Source organism: Sminthopsis crassicaudata, chromosome 1 (genome assembly GCF_048593235.1).
Source record: "Sminthopsis crassicaudata isolate SCR6 chromosome 1, ASM4859323v1, whole genome shotgun sequence".
In the NCBI taxonomy this organism is placed as follows: Eukaryota; Metazoa; Chordata; class Mammalia; order Dasyuromorphia; family Dasyuridae; genus Sminthopsis; species Sminthopsis crassicaudata.
The window spans coordinates 588,878,091-588,892,589 of record NC_133617.1 but is presented as its reverse complement, the minus strand read 5'-3'; the positions used below and the strand labels follow the sequence as shown (position 1 = coordinate 588,892,589).

The following is a 14,499-nucleotide window of genomic DNA, read 5'->3' as shown; positions in this document are numbered from 1 at the left end:
ATGGATACAGTAAAGTGGCATGATGGATGCAGTGCTATATTTGAAGGCAGGGTAGACTTGACTTGAAATTCTGCTTCAGATACTTTTAGTTGTTGCATAATCTTAAACAATTCATTGATATTGCCCCTGCCTCAGTTTCCCCATTTGAAAAATGGAATTAATAAAGCACGTTTCATAAGATTGTTGTGAGAATCAAAAGAGATAATTCATGTGAAGTACTTTGTAAACCTTAAAACTCTATACATTTATCCCTTCTATATCATGACTTTTCCCCATTGTGGTCATAGATTGACATAAAAAAAATTAAATGGGAATTTCTTGGGAGTTTTGCAGAAGCTAGACAACACATAAAGGCAGCCATAGAAAAGGTTTAGAAACTCTCAAGATGCATAAAATATATGCATAGTATTGTATAATATAAAATATTTCATTTTTAATACCATTATAATTCAGACTCTTTTCTGGCACAAGGAAATGCCAAAAAATTTTACTTGTATTTTCCAGAGTGGGGAAAACAAAGGGGGAAGTGAGGAAGAAGAGAGCACCATGCCTGTAATCTCCTTGATGTAGAAGGAATAACTGTATAATGCTATCTGTAGAGTTAAAGGTCAAAACCAATTGAAAGGAAAGAAAGACTGGAAGACAGACACAGGGATAGGTGGTCTCTACTTTAACTCCATCTGGCTTGAGTGAAGGGACTACCCAAAGCCCTGTTCACCCACTCCCAGAGGTGTTAGAGACAGCCCAGTAAAGCAGTCAGATTCCATTTTCTCAGTGTTCCAGTCTGTTTTAGCTATGGATGTATAGGTAGTAAAAGATACTTTGGCACTTATTTGTCTGGACATGCTCACTGGAGGATTTTGGCACTAGCCCGAATCCTATATCATGGATGAGGAGTAAAGGGGAGGAACTCTTGAAGATGGTCAATATAGGAGTTCGTTTATTCAAAATTCTCTCAGCCTTATATACCCTAACACAGTTACATAACTATAGCACACTGCACATGTACTAACTATAGGATACTGTGCATGTGGGACCACATAAGAAGCTACTTGCCATTGTGTGTAGATGTCTCTTTGCCACTTTAGTATAACCCTGCTTTAATTACAACACAGGTTGTCATGCCCCTGAATTCTCAAGAAGGCTGAGATGCCCCCAGGGTTAAGTAATAGAGAGCCAAACCAAATAAATCAGCAGGTTCCCTTGCTGGGTTGGAGGGTCTTATATCTCACCCAGAGTTCCCCCACTATCTGTGACCATTTACACTTATTGAAGACCAAATTAATTTGATTTTGCTACACAAACGCTTCATCTTCCTCACAAAAATGTAAATAAATGGGGAAAGGTGAAGATGCATTATTTCCTGAAAGCAAGATTGACTTAAGCAAAAATGCAAAGTTTATTATCTGGGGTCCCTAGCTGCCCATTTCCACTTTTCTCAGTTTCTTGAATGGTATGCTCCCTTCTCTGGCACCACAATTCCTACTTTCTCTCCTCTCTCTTAGCCTTTCAAACTTAGAGTCTCATAGACTTTCAGAACTGGAAGCATCACCTGACACAGCATTTTACCTACTCTCCTCACTGTGTTAATTGAAGAGATTGAAGCCCAGGGAGGTTGTGACATGCATGAGGTCATTCAGTTAATAAGAAAGCAAGCCAATGCTAGAATCTGAGTCTCTTAACAAAAGTCAGGCCTAGTTCTGTATCCTTTCTAGGACATCTCTTATTAGTTCAGAATAATGATGAAGAACAAAATGAATAAAGTAGGCAAAATACCTTGCAAACCTTGAAACACTGTATAGATAAGATTGGTTATTATCCTTGTTCAGCCAATACTGTCCTGGAGGTAATAGGGTAGGCATATGAACCCGTCTTTTGGCTCCAAAATTTGGCACATTTCCTATCACTTTAAGGGGAAGAAAAAGAGGAGAAGCTTTTTGGTGGTCCCTAAAAATGCCATTGCATTTAGGTGGCACCATAGTGCACAGAGTGCCAGGCCTGGAATGAAAAAGACTCATCTTCCTCTCTTCTAATCTGGCTTCAGACATTTCCTAATTGTGTGAACGCAGGAAAGTCAATTCACCTTGTTCGCCTCAGTTTCCTCTTCTGTCAGATGAGCTGGAGAAGGAAATGGAAAACCACTCCAGTATTTTTGCCAAGACTCCCAAATAGGGTCACAAAGAATCACTTGGACATGACTTAAAGCCACAGAACAACAAAATCTCATTGTGAAGGTGTCTGCCTGGTTGTAAGGCTGACCATGCTTGAACAGAAGCAAGTCTTTTATTCATTTGGACCCAGGAGGTGAGGGCAGGTGATATTTACTCACATGACAGGTCATAGCAAAAGAAGCTGGACCTTAACTTTGATCAATTATTGGATAATTGAAAGGTTCACAGTGTTATTTGAAGAAGTATTTAAAACTAGACCATTTCTGAGAGTGGTTAGAGTGGGATTACCCTGAATGACCTTGTATAACAGTTTCCTATTACCTCTAGGATAAAATATAAGCTCCTCCATAAGATGTTTTAAAGTCCTTCATGATTTTACCTTTCTAGATGTATCATCCATCTACTTTGTCTTTTGTCCTCACTTTTGTCCCTACTCCCCATACCAGCTCCTGCCTCCCTCTGTTCTTTGCTATAGGCTTGGCCCATCCCTAGCTGAAATATACTGCCTCCCTTCTTCCAAGGTTTTCCATTTCCTTCTCCAGCTCATTTTATATACGAGAAAACTGAGGCAAACCCAGAGTCACTGCACACAGCTAGTAAATATCTGAGGCTGGATTTGAACTTAGAAAGATGAATTTTCTAACTTCAAAGCTAGCACTCTATCCTTTGTGCCACCTAATTACTCCCTTAGGGGGCCTTAGTTTCCTTAAATCTCAGCCCAGGTCCTCCCACCTTGAAGAAGTGGGAGGAGCTCTTTCTCTTACTCCAAAGTTGTTAGGGACTTAGTTCTTGTACTTCTTGTACTCCACCTCTGTAGAAAAAAAGTTCCTTGGGGGCAGGAATTTTTGTCTTTATGTTCCCAGGCAGTCATCATCACTGGTTTTTTGGACACCAAAAAGCCAACCTCCTTCTCTGTCTCTAGCACTTCATCTGGGATGTTGAAGTATTTAACACATGATTGTTGAATTGAATTGAACTGGATCATGCAATTTTGTAGTTACATGTGTTTGTATTATATCCATCTTCTACATTGTCACTAAATGAAAACAGGAGTCCTTGCCTGTGAATTCCTTTAGCGTAGTCACTGTTTTTTTTTGTTTTGCTTTGTTTTGTTTTGTATTTCCAGCAGAAATTTTTCCTAACTTGGCTTGACAATTTAATCCTATCAAAATCTTCTCTCTCTCTCTCTCTCTCTCTCCCTCCCTCTCTCTCTCTCTCCCTCTCTCTCTCTCTCTCTCTCCCTCTCTCTCTCTCTCTCTCTCTCTCTCTCTCTCTCTCTCTCTCTCTCTCTCTCTCTCTCTCTCTCTCTCTCTCTCTCTCCCCATCTAGCTCAGACTTTGTCACATTGGATACCTGCTGGGAAATTGATAACATTTATAAAATGCTTTCTGACTTTTTAACTTTTTTGATTCTCCCAACAGTCTGGTGAGGTATTATACCCATTTTAAAGAAAAGGAAACAGGGTCAGAGAGGTTTCTCAGGCTTACATGATCAATGCCAGAGGCAAAATTAAAACCAGTTCTCTCTTGACTTGATAAGGGCAGTCACTAAAATTCTCCTGCCCAAATGAAATTTTTTTCTCTTCCTCCAATTAAATACCACTCTTCTTACCCTCATTATGGCTCACAGACTTACTTCAAAAAACTTATTCTTGTGTCTTGTCTCAATTGATTGCTTTCAAATTATCCTGGGTGTAACTTGTTTGTACATGGCTATTTGCATATTATCTCTCCCATTAGAATGTGATCTCCTCAAAAGCAAGGACCCTCTTTTCCCCTTTGTTTTCAATGCTTAGCCCAGTGCCTGGCACTAAACAAATATTTACTGGCACATTCTCTTATAGGGACTTTTTCCCTGCCATTTTGATTGTCTCTCTATTTCTTATAACAAGCTAACTAGAAAAAACCCAAAAATGTTGCTTAGTGCTTTCAGATTTTAATAATGTAGGTATTTTTTATTTAGTCCCCTTTTTCTCTATAAAAATAAATCATCAAAAGCTTATAAAATCATTCTTCCCTGGTGTCTCCCAGAGACATTTCATAATTTTCAATGCTGTTCTTCAAGCCCCTTCCCATTTTGCCCCCTGTAATTCAGCTAGTGAAGTAAGGCAGATCCTTCACAGACCCAAGGGTGCCTATCATTTTCCTTGAAGGATATTGCTAAGTTTTGTCTTCTTGCAGTTTCAGCTGCCTATGACTTGAGTCTGTGAATATCTTGCCAATACATTTTTACCATCTTCCCTTGGAACTATGAAATAAAATGATCCTTGGGAGGGAGTTTCAGAACTCCCCTCCCTCTCCAAAAGGCAGTGTGACATGACCGAAAAATCCCAGAGTCTGAAGTCAGATTAAAGATTTAGGGTCAGAAAGAAACTTAGATATTATATATGCCAAAAAAGGAACAGATCTGGGAGGTTCCACATAGAGAAAATTTCAGAACCAGAATTCAAATCTAGGCCTTATGATTCATCTGAATAAGTTCATAGCTCCAAAGGATCTACTTAGGCAAATTACAGTATTACTTTATATCTCATTTTTCTCATCTGTGAAATGGGTATAATGATGCATCCATTTCCTACTTTAGAGGGTCATTTTGAGCAAATAAAGTAAAGTACATAGAGCATTTTGTAATTTAAAGCACTAAAGGATAGAGAATCAACTTCCAACATGACTGGATTCTAACATGATCACACTGTTTTTAAGCCTTACCTCTGACTGTGTGATTTAGGATAGCTGTCTTAACCTGTCAGTGTTCTGGGTCAGTAGTTCTCAAATATGGGTCCTAGAATGCGTGGGAAATCTCTGATGCTCCTTCCATGAAGACAAAACTATGTCCATAGTAATACCAAGACATTTTAATTTCTAAATAGCAAATAATAATATATAGAATCCATATAGAAACAAAATTTATTTTGTTTCTGTAGAGAGTCAGAATTCTGTTGCAAGTATACTTCTTTCAAATATATTTCTCCAGAGACCCAAGAAACTTCAGATAGTTCCATCTCTGACAACATGTGCCACTGAAAAAGCATGACAGTGAACATCAAAAATTGTTGATTGAGACTACTACAGTATAATTCCTCATGTTGATTCATTTTGTTTATTACATCACTACTAGTCTGTGTTATTTTACTATGTGCTTGTGTAATACCTCCCATGCTGATGGATTTATGTATACCTGTTTCAAGTAAGACCCTTCAGTCCAGAGGAAACCTGCTAACAATATCTGGTTTGGTGTTCTCATCTCCCTTAGAAATCAGGGAGGGCATGATCACCTCTTTTTTGCTGTTTTTAATCTCCCTTCCTGAGAAGTCAGGGAGGGTGTAACCATCTGTGTTCTAAAACAAACCAACCAACCAACAAACAAAAAAGGCAGGAAATGTAGAGGGCCAGAACTCTGGAGAAGTATATTTGAAAGAAGATGTTAACTCAGAGGAATTGATGATACAATGGTTATCTAGTTTACATATACTTAGTACTTAGCATGGTGATGTAATAGTTCTCTAGTTCACACGTGTTCAGTATGCTGTAATGATGTAATAGGGTATATAAGAACTAGGGACAGTTAGACTTTAGTTAGACTAAAGTCAGACTGACAGACTGCTGAAAGAGACTGAGTCAGACTATGAGAGACACAGACTGTGTAAGAGACAATAAAGACTTTGGAATTCCATACTTGTCCATTCTAGTGGTGTCTATCCTGCTGAGACCAAGGCCCTTCCAGAGGACCTCCAGAAAGCTAGCTCGAACATTACATTTCTCCAGAAAGCTAGCCTGCACATTACAAGATTCCCCAATAATTTTGAGAGTACAGTTATCTGGAGACTAAAAAGTTTGAGATTCATTGCTCTCTAAGACTGTAAGTATCAATAGTGCTGACATGCCCTACTAAAGGGAACTTCCTGTGCTGATGAAATCACAGAGGAAGACCCTACATTTAAGTTTTTCAGTCATTTTCAGAGATGTCCAAATCTTTGTGAAACCTTTTAGGGTTTTCCTAGTAAAGATAATGGAATGATTTGCCATCTCTTTCTCCCTCTCATTTGACGAATGAAGAAACTAAGGCCAACTGCATTAAATGACTTGCCCAGGGTCACAAAGCTAGTAATGTCTGAAGTCAAATTTGAACTCGGGAAGATGAATCTTCTTGACTCCAGGCTGGCATTCTGTTTGCTGTGCCACCTAACCTTTTTGCTCCAAATCCTTCCATCCTGACTTTCCCATTATACTGAATTGCCTTTGCAGGTGAAGGTATGGTCTGGAGTTCCCAAGTAGTCATTTTCTTTCATAGCACCAAGAGAAGATAATGGTATAGATGCATCAGTGACACATTCCTAGGCTTTAGTAGCAGGCTGCTGGGACTGCAGGGAGATAAAACTAGGAATACGTCTACAAATGAATGAAAATCATGTTATTTATTAACTTTTCAGCTTGAGTAATAAGCTGACAACAAATAAAATGAGCTACTTGGATGAAAGGTTTTTAGAAATTTGAATTAATGCAGTGATTAGGAAATTATAATTGAATCAAGGTTCAAACTTAGATCTGGAAGAAACCTTAGAGATCTCATTTTATGTCCTTAATTTCACAAAGGGGGAAACTGAGGCCTCTAGTATGTGAGTATGAAATTTCCCCAAGCTAACAAGTTAGTAATGCTGCAATTCAAACCTATCTTACCTCTCCAAATACTGTTTTCTAAGACTCAATGTACTTACTTCATACTTCTTTCCATATGGATTATACTGAAATTTATGGCCTGTTCCACTTGAACACTTTTACTTACTCATTCAGAGTTTTGGAGTCCAGAACTATGATTTCTTCCTTCCTTCCTTCCTTCCTTCCTTCCTTCCTTCCTTCCTTCCTTCCTTCCTTCCTTCCTTCCTTCCTTCCTTCCCTCCTTCCCTCCTTCCCTCCTTCCCTCCTTCCCTCCTTCCCTCCTTCCCTCCTTCCCTCCTTCCTTCCTTCCCTCCTTCCTTCTTTCCCTCCTTCCTTCCTTCCTTCCTTCCTTCCTTCCTTCCTTCCTTCCTTCCTTCCTTCCTTCCTTCCTTCCTTCCTTCCTTCCTTCCTTCCTTCCTTCCTTCCTTCCTTCCTTCCTTCCCTCCTTCCCTCCTTCCCTCCTTCCCTCCTTCCCTCCTTCCCTCCTTCCCTCCTTCCCTCCTTCCCTCCTTCCCTCCTTCCCTCCTTCCCTCCTTCCCTCCTTCCCTCCTTCCCTCCTCTCCCATATCTTTCTCTCTCTCTGTCTCTGTCTCTCTCAATTTTAATCATTGGTGTTGGGAAAGGCATTATGCATAAACTCTCTCAATGACTTGTCAGTGATCTCATAACTAATGTAGGATGTCCCAAAATTTTTAGTGCAATTTTAAGCTTTAAGAAAAAAAAATGCTATAAACTTATTTTAAAAATCGCTTCAAAGTTTAACTATTGGAATTTCTTATAAGTTTGCCGAGTTTTGTGAATTTTGAACAATGAATTTTAATTTGTACAAAATGAAACACCCTTATATTATTATTATTATTAGTGGAGTAGATTCTCTTGCTTATCTACCTCAGTTATCTAAGTTATCTCCACTAGTCTTTTTTCTTATTGGGTTATCAAAACTGTCATGTATGCATCAAAACCTTGTTCTCTGGATGATTTTAAGGCTAAAGTAGGTCACTGAGCAAGCAACTGATGAGGATTTTTACAAAATTCAAAAATTCACTAGAGCAATGTTCAAAATGAAGCAGTGGTCATGTGAAATTTTAATAAGGAACATATCAATATTTTAAAAATATAAATAATTGATCTGGGGGGGGGGCAGCTAGGTGGTACAGTGAATAGAGCACCAGCCCTGAAGTCAGGAGGACCTGAGTTCAAATTTGACTTCAAACACTTAATACTTCCTAGCTGTGTGACTCCAGGCAAAGTCACTTAACCCCCAATTGCCTCAGCAAAAAAAAAACAACAAAAAAAAAAAAATTAATTGATCTTTAAAATATAATTTTTTGATAAATTGGTAGCCTTTGTATTTCTGAAGTTATTAAAGCCTAAAAATGCACTAAGACTTTTGGAACACTATGTCATCAGTAGTACATATGTCCATTTACTACAACTATTCTGTCTTTTTATCTATGCTTAAAAATGAATATATTTTCCAGATAAAAAAATCAAGACATGTTTAACAAAGTATGTTCCTTTTGCCAAACATCATTAGAAAAATTCTTTCCTTTCTTGAAATTGTGACATTTCTGATGAATTCAGGGCATGTATATGATTGCCATATATAGGATTCCACTACTCCAACAACCTTCTGCCTTTGATATCTAGCTTCAATCATACTTCTTCCATGAAGCCTTCCTTGATTTCCCCAGTGATCAATGTTCCTCACAATTTTCTATTAATGATTGCATTACTCATGTCCTACTTTATATTATAGCTATTAATAAGAACTCCTTGAAAACAAGGTTTGTTTTACTTTTGCCTTTGCATCACCAGTGGGTGGAATAAATCAGGTGCTTAATAAATACTGGTTGAAATGAGTTTGGTGAAATTAATATATTGGATTTTCACAGTAGACTGTAAGTTTCATGAAGACAGGGCTCTGATCCTATTTATAAAAAAATTCAACATAATGCTCTCACCATAGGAATAAGGACAGAGAATTGACCCGGGATATAATTGGTGTTGGGGACTTCCAGGTAAGGAAACTCCTCCCAATATGAGTCAACACCTTCTCTGTAACTGATAGTCATAGGTGAGCTCCCTAGAGCTTTGTACACAGTAAAGATTCAATGTGTTCACTGGATAGTTCCTAAATTGAGTTAATGACCATAGGCAAGATATCAAATGCAGCCACAGCTAAATGCTGGCCTGTGGAGTCTGGGATCAGATGAGCAACACCAGATGAGAATGGGCAGCTGAGGCTTCAAGAGACACCCATGAAAATTGTTTACTTAGGCATGATCCCAGACAACTGTTGTCATCTCTTCAGAAAGAATTCCCACATTGGAGAGACCTTAATTTCTGGTTTAGAGGACCTGGGTTTGACCTCTGAATGTTGCTCCCTCTTGAGACATAGGTTTAATCTCCTGGCTTCCACTTCTTTATTTGCAAAATAAGGTTATACTGGATAGCTTCTGAGGTTCATTCCAGCCCTACATCAGGATCCTATGCCCTCTGTGATATTCGTATCTTTCTAGAGCTAGACTATAGAGTGACTCTGTAAATGTTGGGTTTTGCCTGTTGAGTTGGCAAGCTAATTGAGGCTCTGCCCATGAGCTACTGACAAAAATGAGGGCTCTTCAGTGTAGCTGGCTATTTGCTTCCTCAGTTTTTGAAACCAGGAGATCTAAAAAGTGAAAGTGGTCAAGGTCTACATAACCTGAGATTTCTCAAGGAGCCACCTTACAGTACCCACATGACTTCACAACTACCTAACTTGATCCCTTCTAAGAATAACAGTTTGGAATGTAAAATTTCTCTATTTTCCCCTTTTTTTTCACTCCTAAAGTAAAGCTAATTGAGGAGGCAAGAGCTGGCCTCTCTGGACCTTCTGATACTTGGCTCTGCAAGGTAGTCAGTCTTAGTTACATGTGCTTCACCTTCCCCAGGCAATGCAACCTGGTCCCTAGGGCTGATTCATGCACCCCAGAGCTAGAAGTGGAAGGATACTTAGAGGTCATCCTATCTAGGACTCTCATTTTACTGATAAGGAAACTAAGGCTAGGAGAAATTAAAGAACCTGCCAAGCTCATCAGTTGGCAACCAGACATGATATTTGAGTCCTCTGATCTCAAGTCTAGTATTTCTTCTAGAATCTCATGCAGCCTTCTGGTCTTGGGAATCACAGAGACTGCATGTTTTGCAGAAGAAATTGAATTGATGAGTTTGAAGTAAAATTACCACAAAATGAAGTGACTTAAAAAAAAGAAAAGAAAAAATATGCACGCACATATATATGTATATATATTTGTATGTGTATGTGCATGTATATGTATACACACATATACATATACATATATATATATTAACCAAAATACATAGGATTACAAGGGAAAACAATTATGCTGAAATTAGTTATCAAAATAACCCCCCCACACACACACAATTTCATGGACAATAAGTGAAGAAATTCTCATTTGGTGGACCCTTCTCATGTTTATCATTTCTGTTTCTAATTTGACCTCAACCTAACCCTTATCTGTCTAATCCCAATCCATCATTATTCCTGTTTTCAGATCTTATTTCAGTCTTTTTGTTGTTGTTGTTGTTGTTGTTGTTGTTGTTGTTGTTGTTGTTGTTGTTGTTACTATTAAATTCCTATTTTTGGAGTGTGTTCTTTATAACCAGGCCTGGTTTTAGCACCCTATCATCTCCTATATCCCAAGAGTGTTTTAGCACCCCTATCTCCTAATTCCTGTATTGTTTCCAGTAGATTAATCTGCCTTTTCTTAGTCTCGTTATCTTCTAGTATGACTCTGCTCTAAGCCATTAATATCATATCAACTGTGATCCATCAAGACAGCCTATGGTAGATGAACCTGCATCTTGGCTGCCAGGCCCCCACATTTAGTCATGTGGAGGCCTGGCAGCCAAGATGCAGGTTCATCTACCATGGAAGCAATAGTTAGACAGGTCCTGGGTACTGGAAAGAAAGATAATTCCAGGAAGCCACTCAGGAAGAGCTGAGGATGATGGCTAAGAGTGGGCATTTGATCAAGAAAGAGAATAAGACTGAGGTCTCCAATAATCCCTCTTAGAAACAAAACATAGTTTGAAAAAAATGAGTCCTTAGAAATCAGGTACAATTTAGTCCTCTTCTTTTTTTTATTCTTTGTGAACCTGCTTCCTATTCGTCTCTCTCCCACAACCCTGTGTTTTCTGGCTGAGATATCTGGCTTACTCTCCATAAAGGACAATCTTGCCATGTTCCTTATTCTCCTTTTATTGAGGGAGATTGAATAGTAGGGTGTTTGAACTCAGCCAAGATTCCAAATTGAGCATCTGGATTTCACCTAGAGAAAGATTATCCTCTGTCTTCCCTTATGTTCCTTTCTCTCTTTCATCTATCCCTTCTGCCCCCACTCCCCCTTAGAGCACTCACCTCAGTGCACATTTGGGTTGCAGATATAGTTCCTATATATTGAAGAGTCAATAGGCTGGTCAGAAGCAGATAGGTCATATAGCCAGCCATCACAAAAGCCATATGCTCTTGAGGCCAGCTGGCCTGTTCACCTTCTTGAGTCAAACAGTGGCCATCAATGAAATGCACAACAGATCAGGAGCTCACAGCAGTACACTTTAGTAAAAGTGAATTCATTGGTCAAAGTTTTCACCCTCTGGGCAGTTCCTCCCACAGCAAAAAGAGGAAATCTCTCATGGCCTGGGCCCCTCTCCACCCACCACCAACAAAAGTTTAGCCCCACTGGGAGTTTGAGTGATTAATATAGTACTTCCTGATGGCAAACACAGCACTTCCTTGAACAACCTCCTTGGTTAGGTGTTCTCAATTTTGGGGTCCACAGACATATTTCAGGGAGTCCATGAACTTGGTTTAGAAAAGAAATCATATTTTTATTATCATCATAATTAGTTTTCTTTGTAATCTTATGTATTTTTTTTTTTGTGCTTTAAAATGTTAATTTAAGAAGGGATCCATAGATTTCACCATACTGTGAGAAGGAAGGCTGACACAAAAAAAGATGAAGAATCTCTATTCCATGATGGGGTGGGGTGGATGATGAAATTGGTTTTCAGGTTAATAATTCATTTCAATGTGGATCAGTTTTATTATTTTTATTGATGTTGAGAGTCATTTGTCCCTGGAAATGATTGCTTTGGGAAGCCACATTCAGACACATACACAAACAGGGAGGGAGAAGGAAAGGGAGAGAGTGTGTGTGGTAACGAACTTCAATTGTTTGAGGAACTTTCATTTTATTCTGCTTGAAACAAGATGAAGTGTGATTGCAAAATAGGAAGGGCAAAAGGATGCTCTCAAGTTTTGGGTGAAGTGGCACAGTGAAGGGAAGGAGGATGGGAAAAATTGGGTTGTCATAATTTTCCAATGAGCTCTTACCTACTACCTCATTTTGGCCACCAATTCTTCCCCCCCACCCCCAATACTCTGGGTTTACTTAGCACTGTTTTCCCCATATTTCATCTCTTACTTATTTGACTTCTCTTTGGTCATCAGTGGTTCTATCACTACCCTAAAATGAACTGAAGAAGGAAATGATAAATCACTCCAGTATCTTTGCTAAAAAACAAACAAACAACAACAAAAACCCCAAAAGAGATCAACACAACTACTGTAGATGATACCTAAGTTCTCTCTCTCTTCCTCTCTCCCTCTCTCCCTCTCTCCCTTCTCCCTTTCTCCCTTCTCCCTCTTTCCCTCTCTCCTCCGCCCCCCACAGGTTAAGTTTGGATCCCTATACAGATGGCTCACAGATCTCTATATACAGACCCAATCTTTCTCCTGAGTTAAATCCTGGATTACTAAATATTTCAGACTTTATGTCCTGGAGACTTCTCCTGTTCAAAACAAGAACATTTTTATTCTCCCAGTCTTCCAAGTTCACATGACACCTCACATCTTTGTCATCCTACATATTCCAATATCAGCCAGCCCTTGCTATTTCAATCTCAAGATCATCTCCCAATTGCTTTTGACTCTTTTTTTAGGTGTTTAAATAATTTTAAATATTAACCATAGCAATTATAACAGGATTTTTTTTTAGCAGAAGCCATAACAGTAGTAGTGGCAGCAGCAGCAGTAAAAGTATTATCATTAGCAGCAGCTGCTGCAGTAGTAGCATTATTAGCAGCAGTAGCAGCAATAGTAACAGTTAGAATAACAGCAGCAGCAGTGGCAGCAGCAGCAGAAATAGGATAATAGAAACAGTAACTATAAGAGCAACAGCATTAAAAGCAGCAGAAGCAGTAATAATAGTATTAGCAGAGGCAGCAAAAGCAGTAGTAACAGCAGCAAAAACAGCAGTAGTAACAGTAAGAATAGAAGCAACCATATTAGCAGCAGTAGCAATAGCAGCAGCAGAAGTACTAGAGTAGTAGTAGTAATAGCAGCATCAGTAATATAATAGTAAAAATGGTAGTAGTATCTGTAACAACAACAATAATAGGAATAATAATGGTAGTAGTATCAGTACGAATCAGTATCAGCACCAGCAATAATAATAGAAATGCTAATGGCATTAATATTAGCAGTAGCAATAAAATCATCATCATCAGTAATAGTACTAGTAGTATTTTCACAGCAGGAATAATAATAATAGTCGTGCTAATATCAGTAGCAGGAATAATAATAGTAATAATAGGAGTATTATCATCATCAGTAATAGAAATAGTAATGGTAGTAGTAGCAGCAATAACAACAGCAACTGTAGTAGTAATAGTGATGGTAGTATCAGCAACAATAGTAATAGTAATAGTAATAATGATGGTAGGAAAATCAGCAGGAGTAGCAGTATCAGCCCCATGCAGCAGTAATAGTAAAAACAACTCTAATATCACTTCCAGAAGCAATAATAGTAAAGATAATAGTATCAGCTGCAGTAGCAAGAGTAACAGTAATAGTATCGGCAGCAATAGCAGTAATAGCACTAGTAGTATCATCAGCAGAAGTCTTGTAGCAGCAGTAATAACAATACTAACAGTAACAATAACAGCAATAGTAGCAATGGTAACAATAGTATTAGAATCTGTAACAGTATAGTAGCAGCAGTAGCAGAATTCTATCAGTTGTAGTAGCAGTAGCAGTAGCAGTAGCAACAGTAATAGTATCAGCAGCAATAGGAGTAAAAGCAGTAGCAGTGCAATAGCAGCATTAGTAGTCTCAATAGCAGTAGCTGCAGTAGTAATAGTAACAGTAACAGCACTAGTAGCAGTTGCAGCAGCAGGAGTAACAACAGTGGTTGTAGCGTAGTATCAGTAGTATCAGTAGTAGGGCAATATTAGCAGCAGCAACAATAGCAACAGCAATGGCTTTCACTTCATGTGACCATGAGCAAGTCCCTTAACCCTGATTGCTTATGAAAAAGGAAAAGAAATGGAAACCCTACAGACAATTTGGTCCTTGGTGTCACAAAGAACTGGATTTGAAAGAACAACAGTATCATCTCACCTAATGGAACATAATCTTGAGATCAAGGACTTTTTTTCCCCTTTTGTCTTTGCATTCCCAGGACCTAGCACTGTTTTTGGCATATGGACACTTGATAAATATTTGTTGATGATCAATCAATAAGTATATATGAAACATGCATTATTATATACAGGTAGCATGCTGGGTGCATGGAATTCAAAGATATAAAATGAAACAGTTCCTG

General features: G+C 38.6%; 1 protein-coding gene across 1 annotated transcript in view; it reads right to left on the bottom strand.

Moving 5' to 3' along the window:
- CD180 (CD180 molecule) overlaps positions 1-11,457 on the bottom strand; it is a 33,211-nt gene extending 21,754 nt beyond the window's left edge. Inside the window, exon 1 of the mRNA XM_074282372.1 lies at positions 11,253-11,457. Coding sequence (XP_074138473.1) covers positions 11,253-11,354 — 102 coding nt within the window. The 5' untranslated portion in view covers positions 11,355-11,457. The remainder of the gene's footprint in view (positions 1-11,252) is intronic.
- Between the last annotated feature and the right edge of the window lie 3,042 nt (positions 11,458-14,499).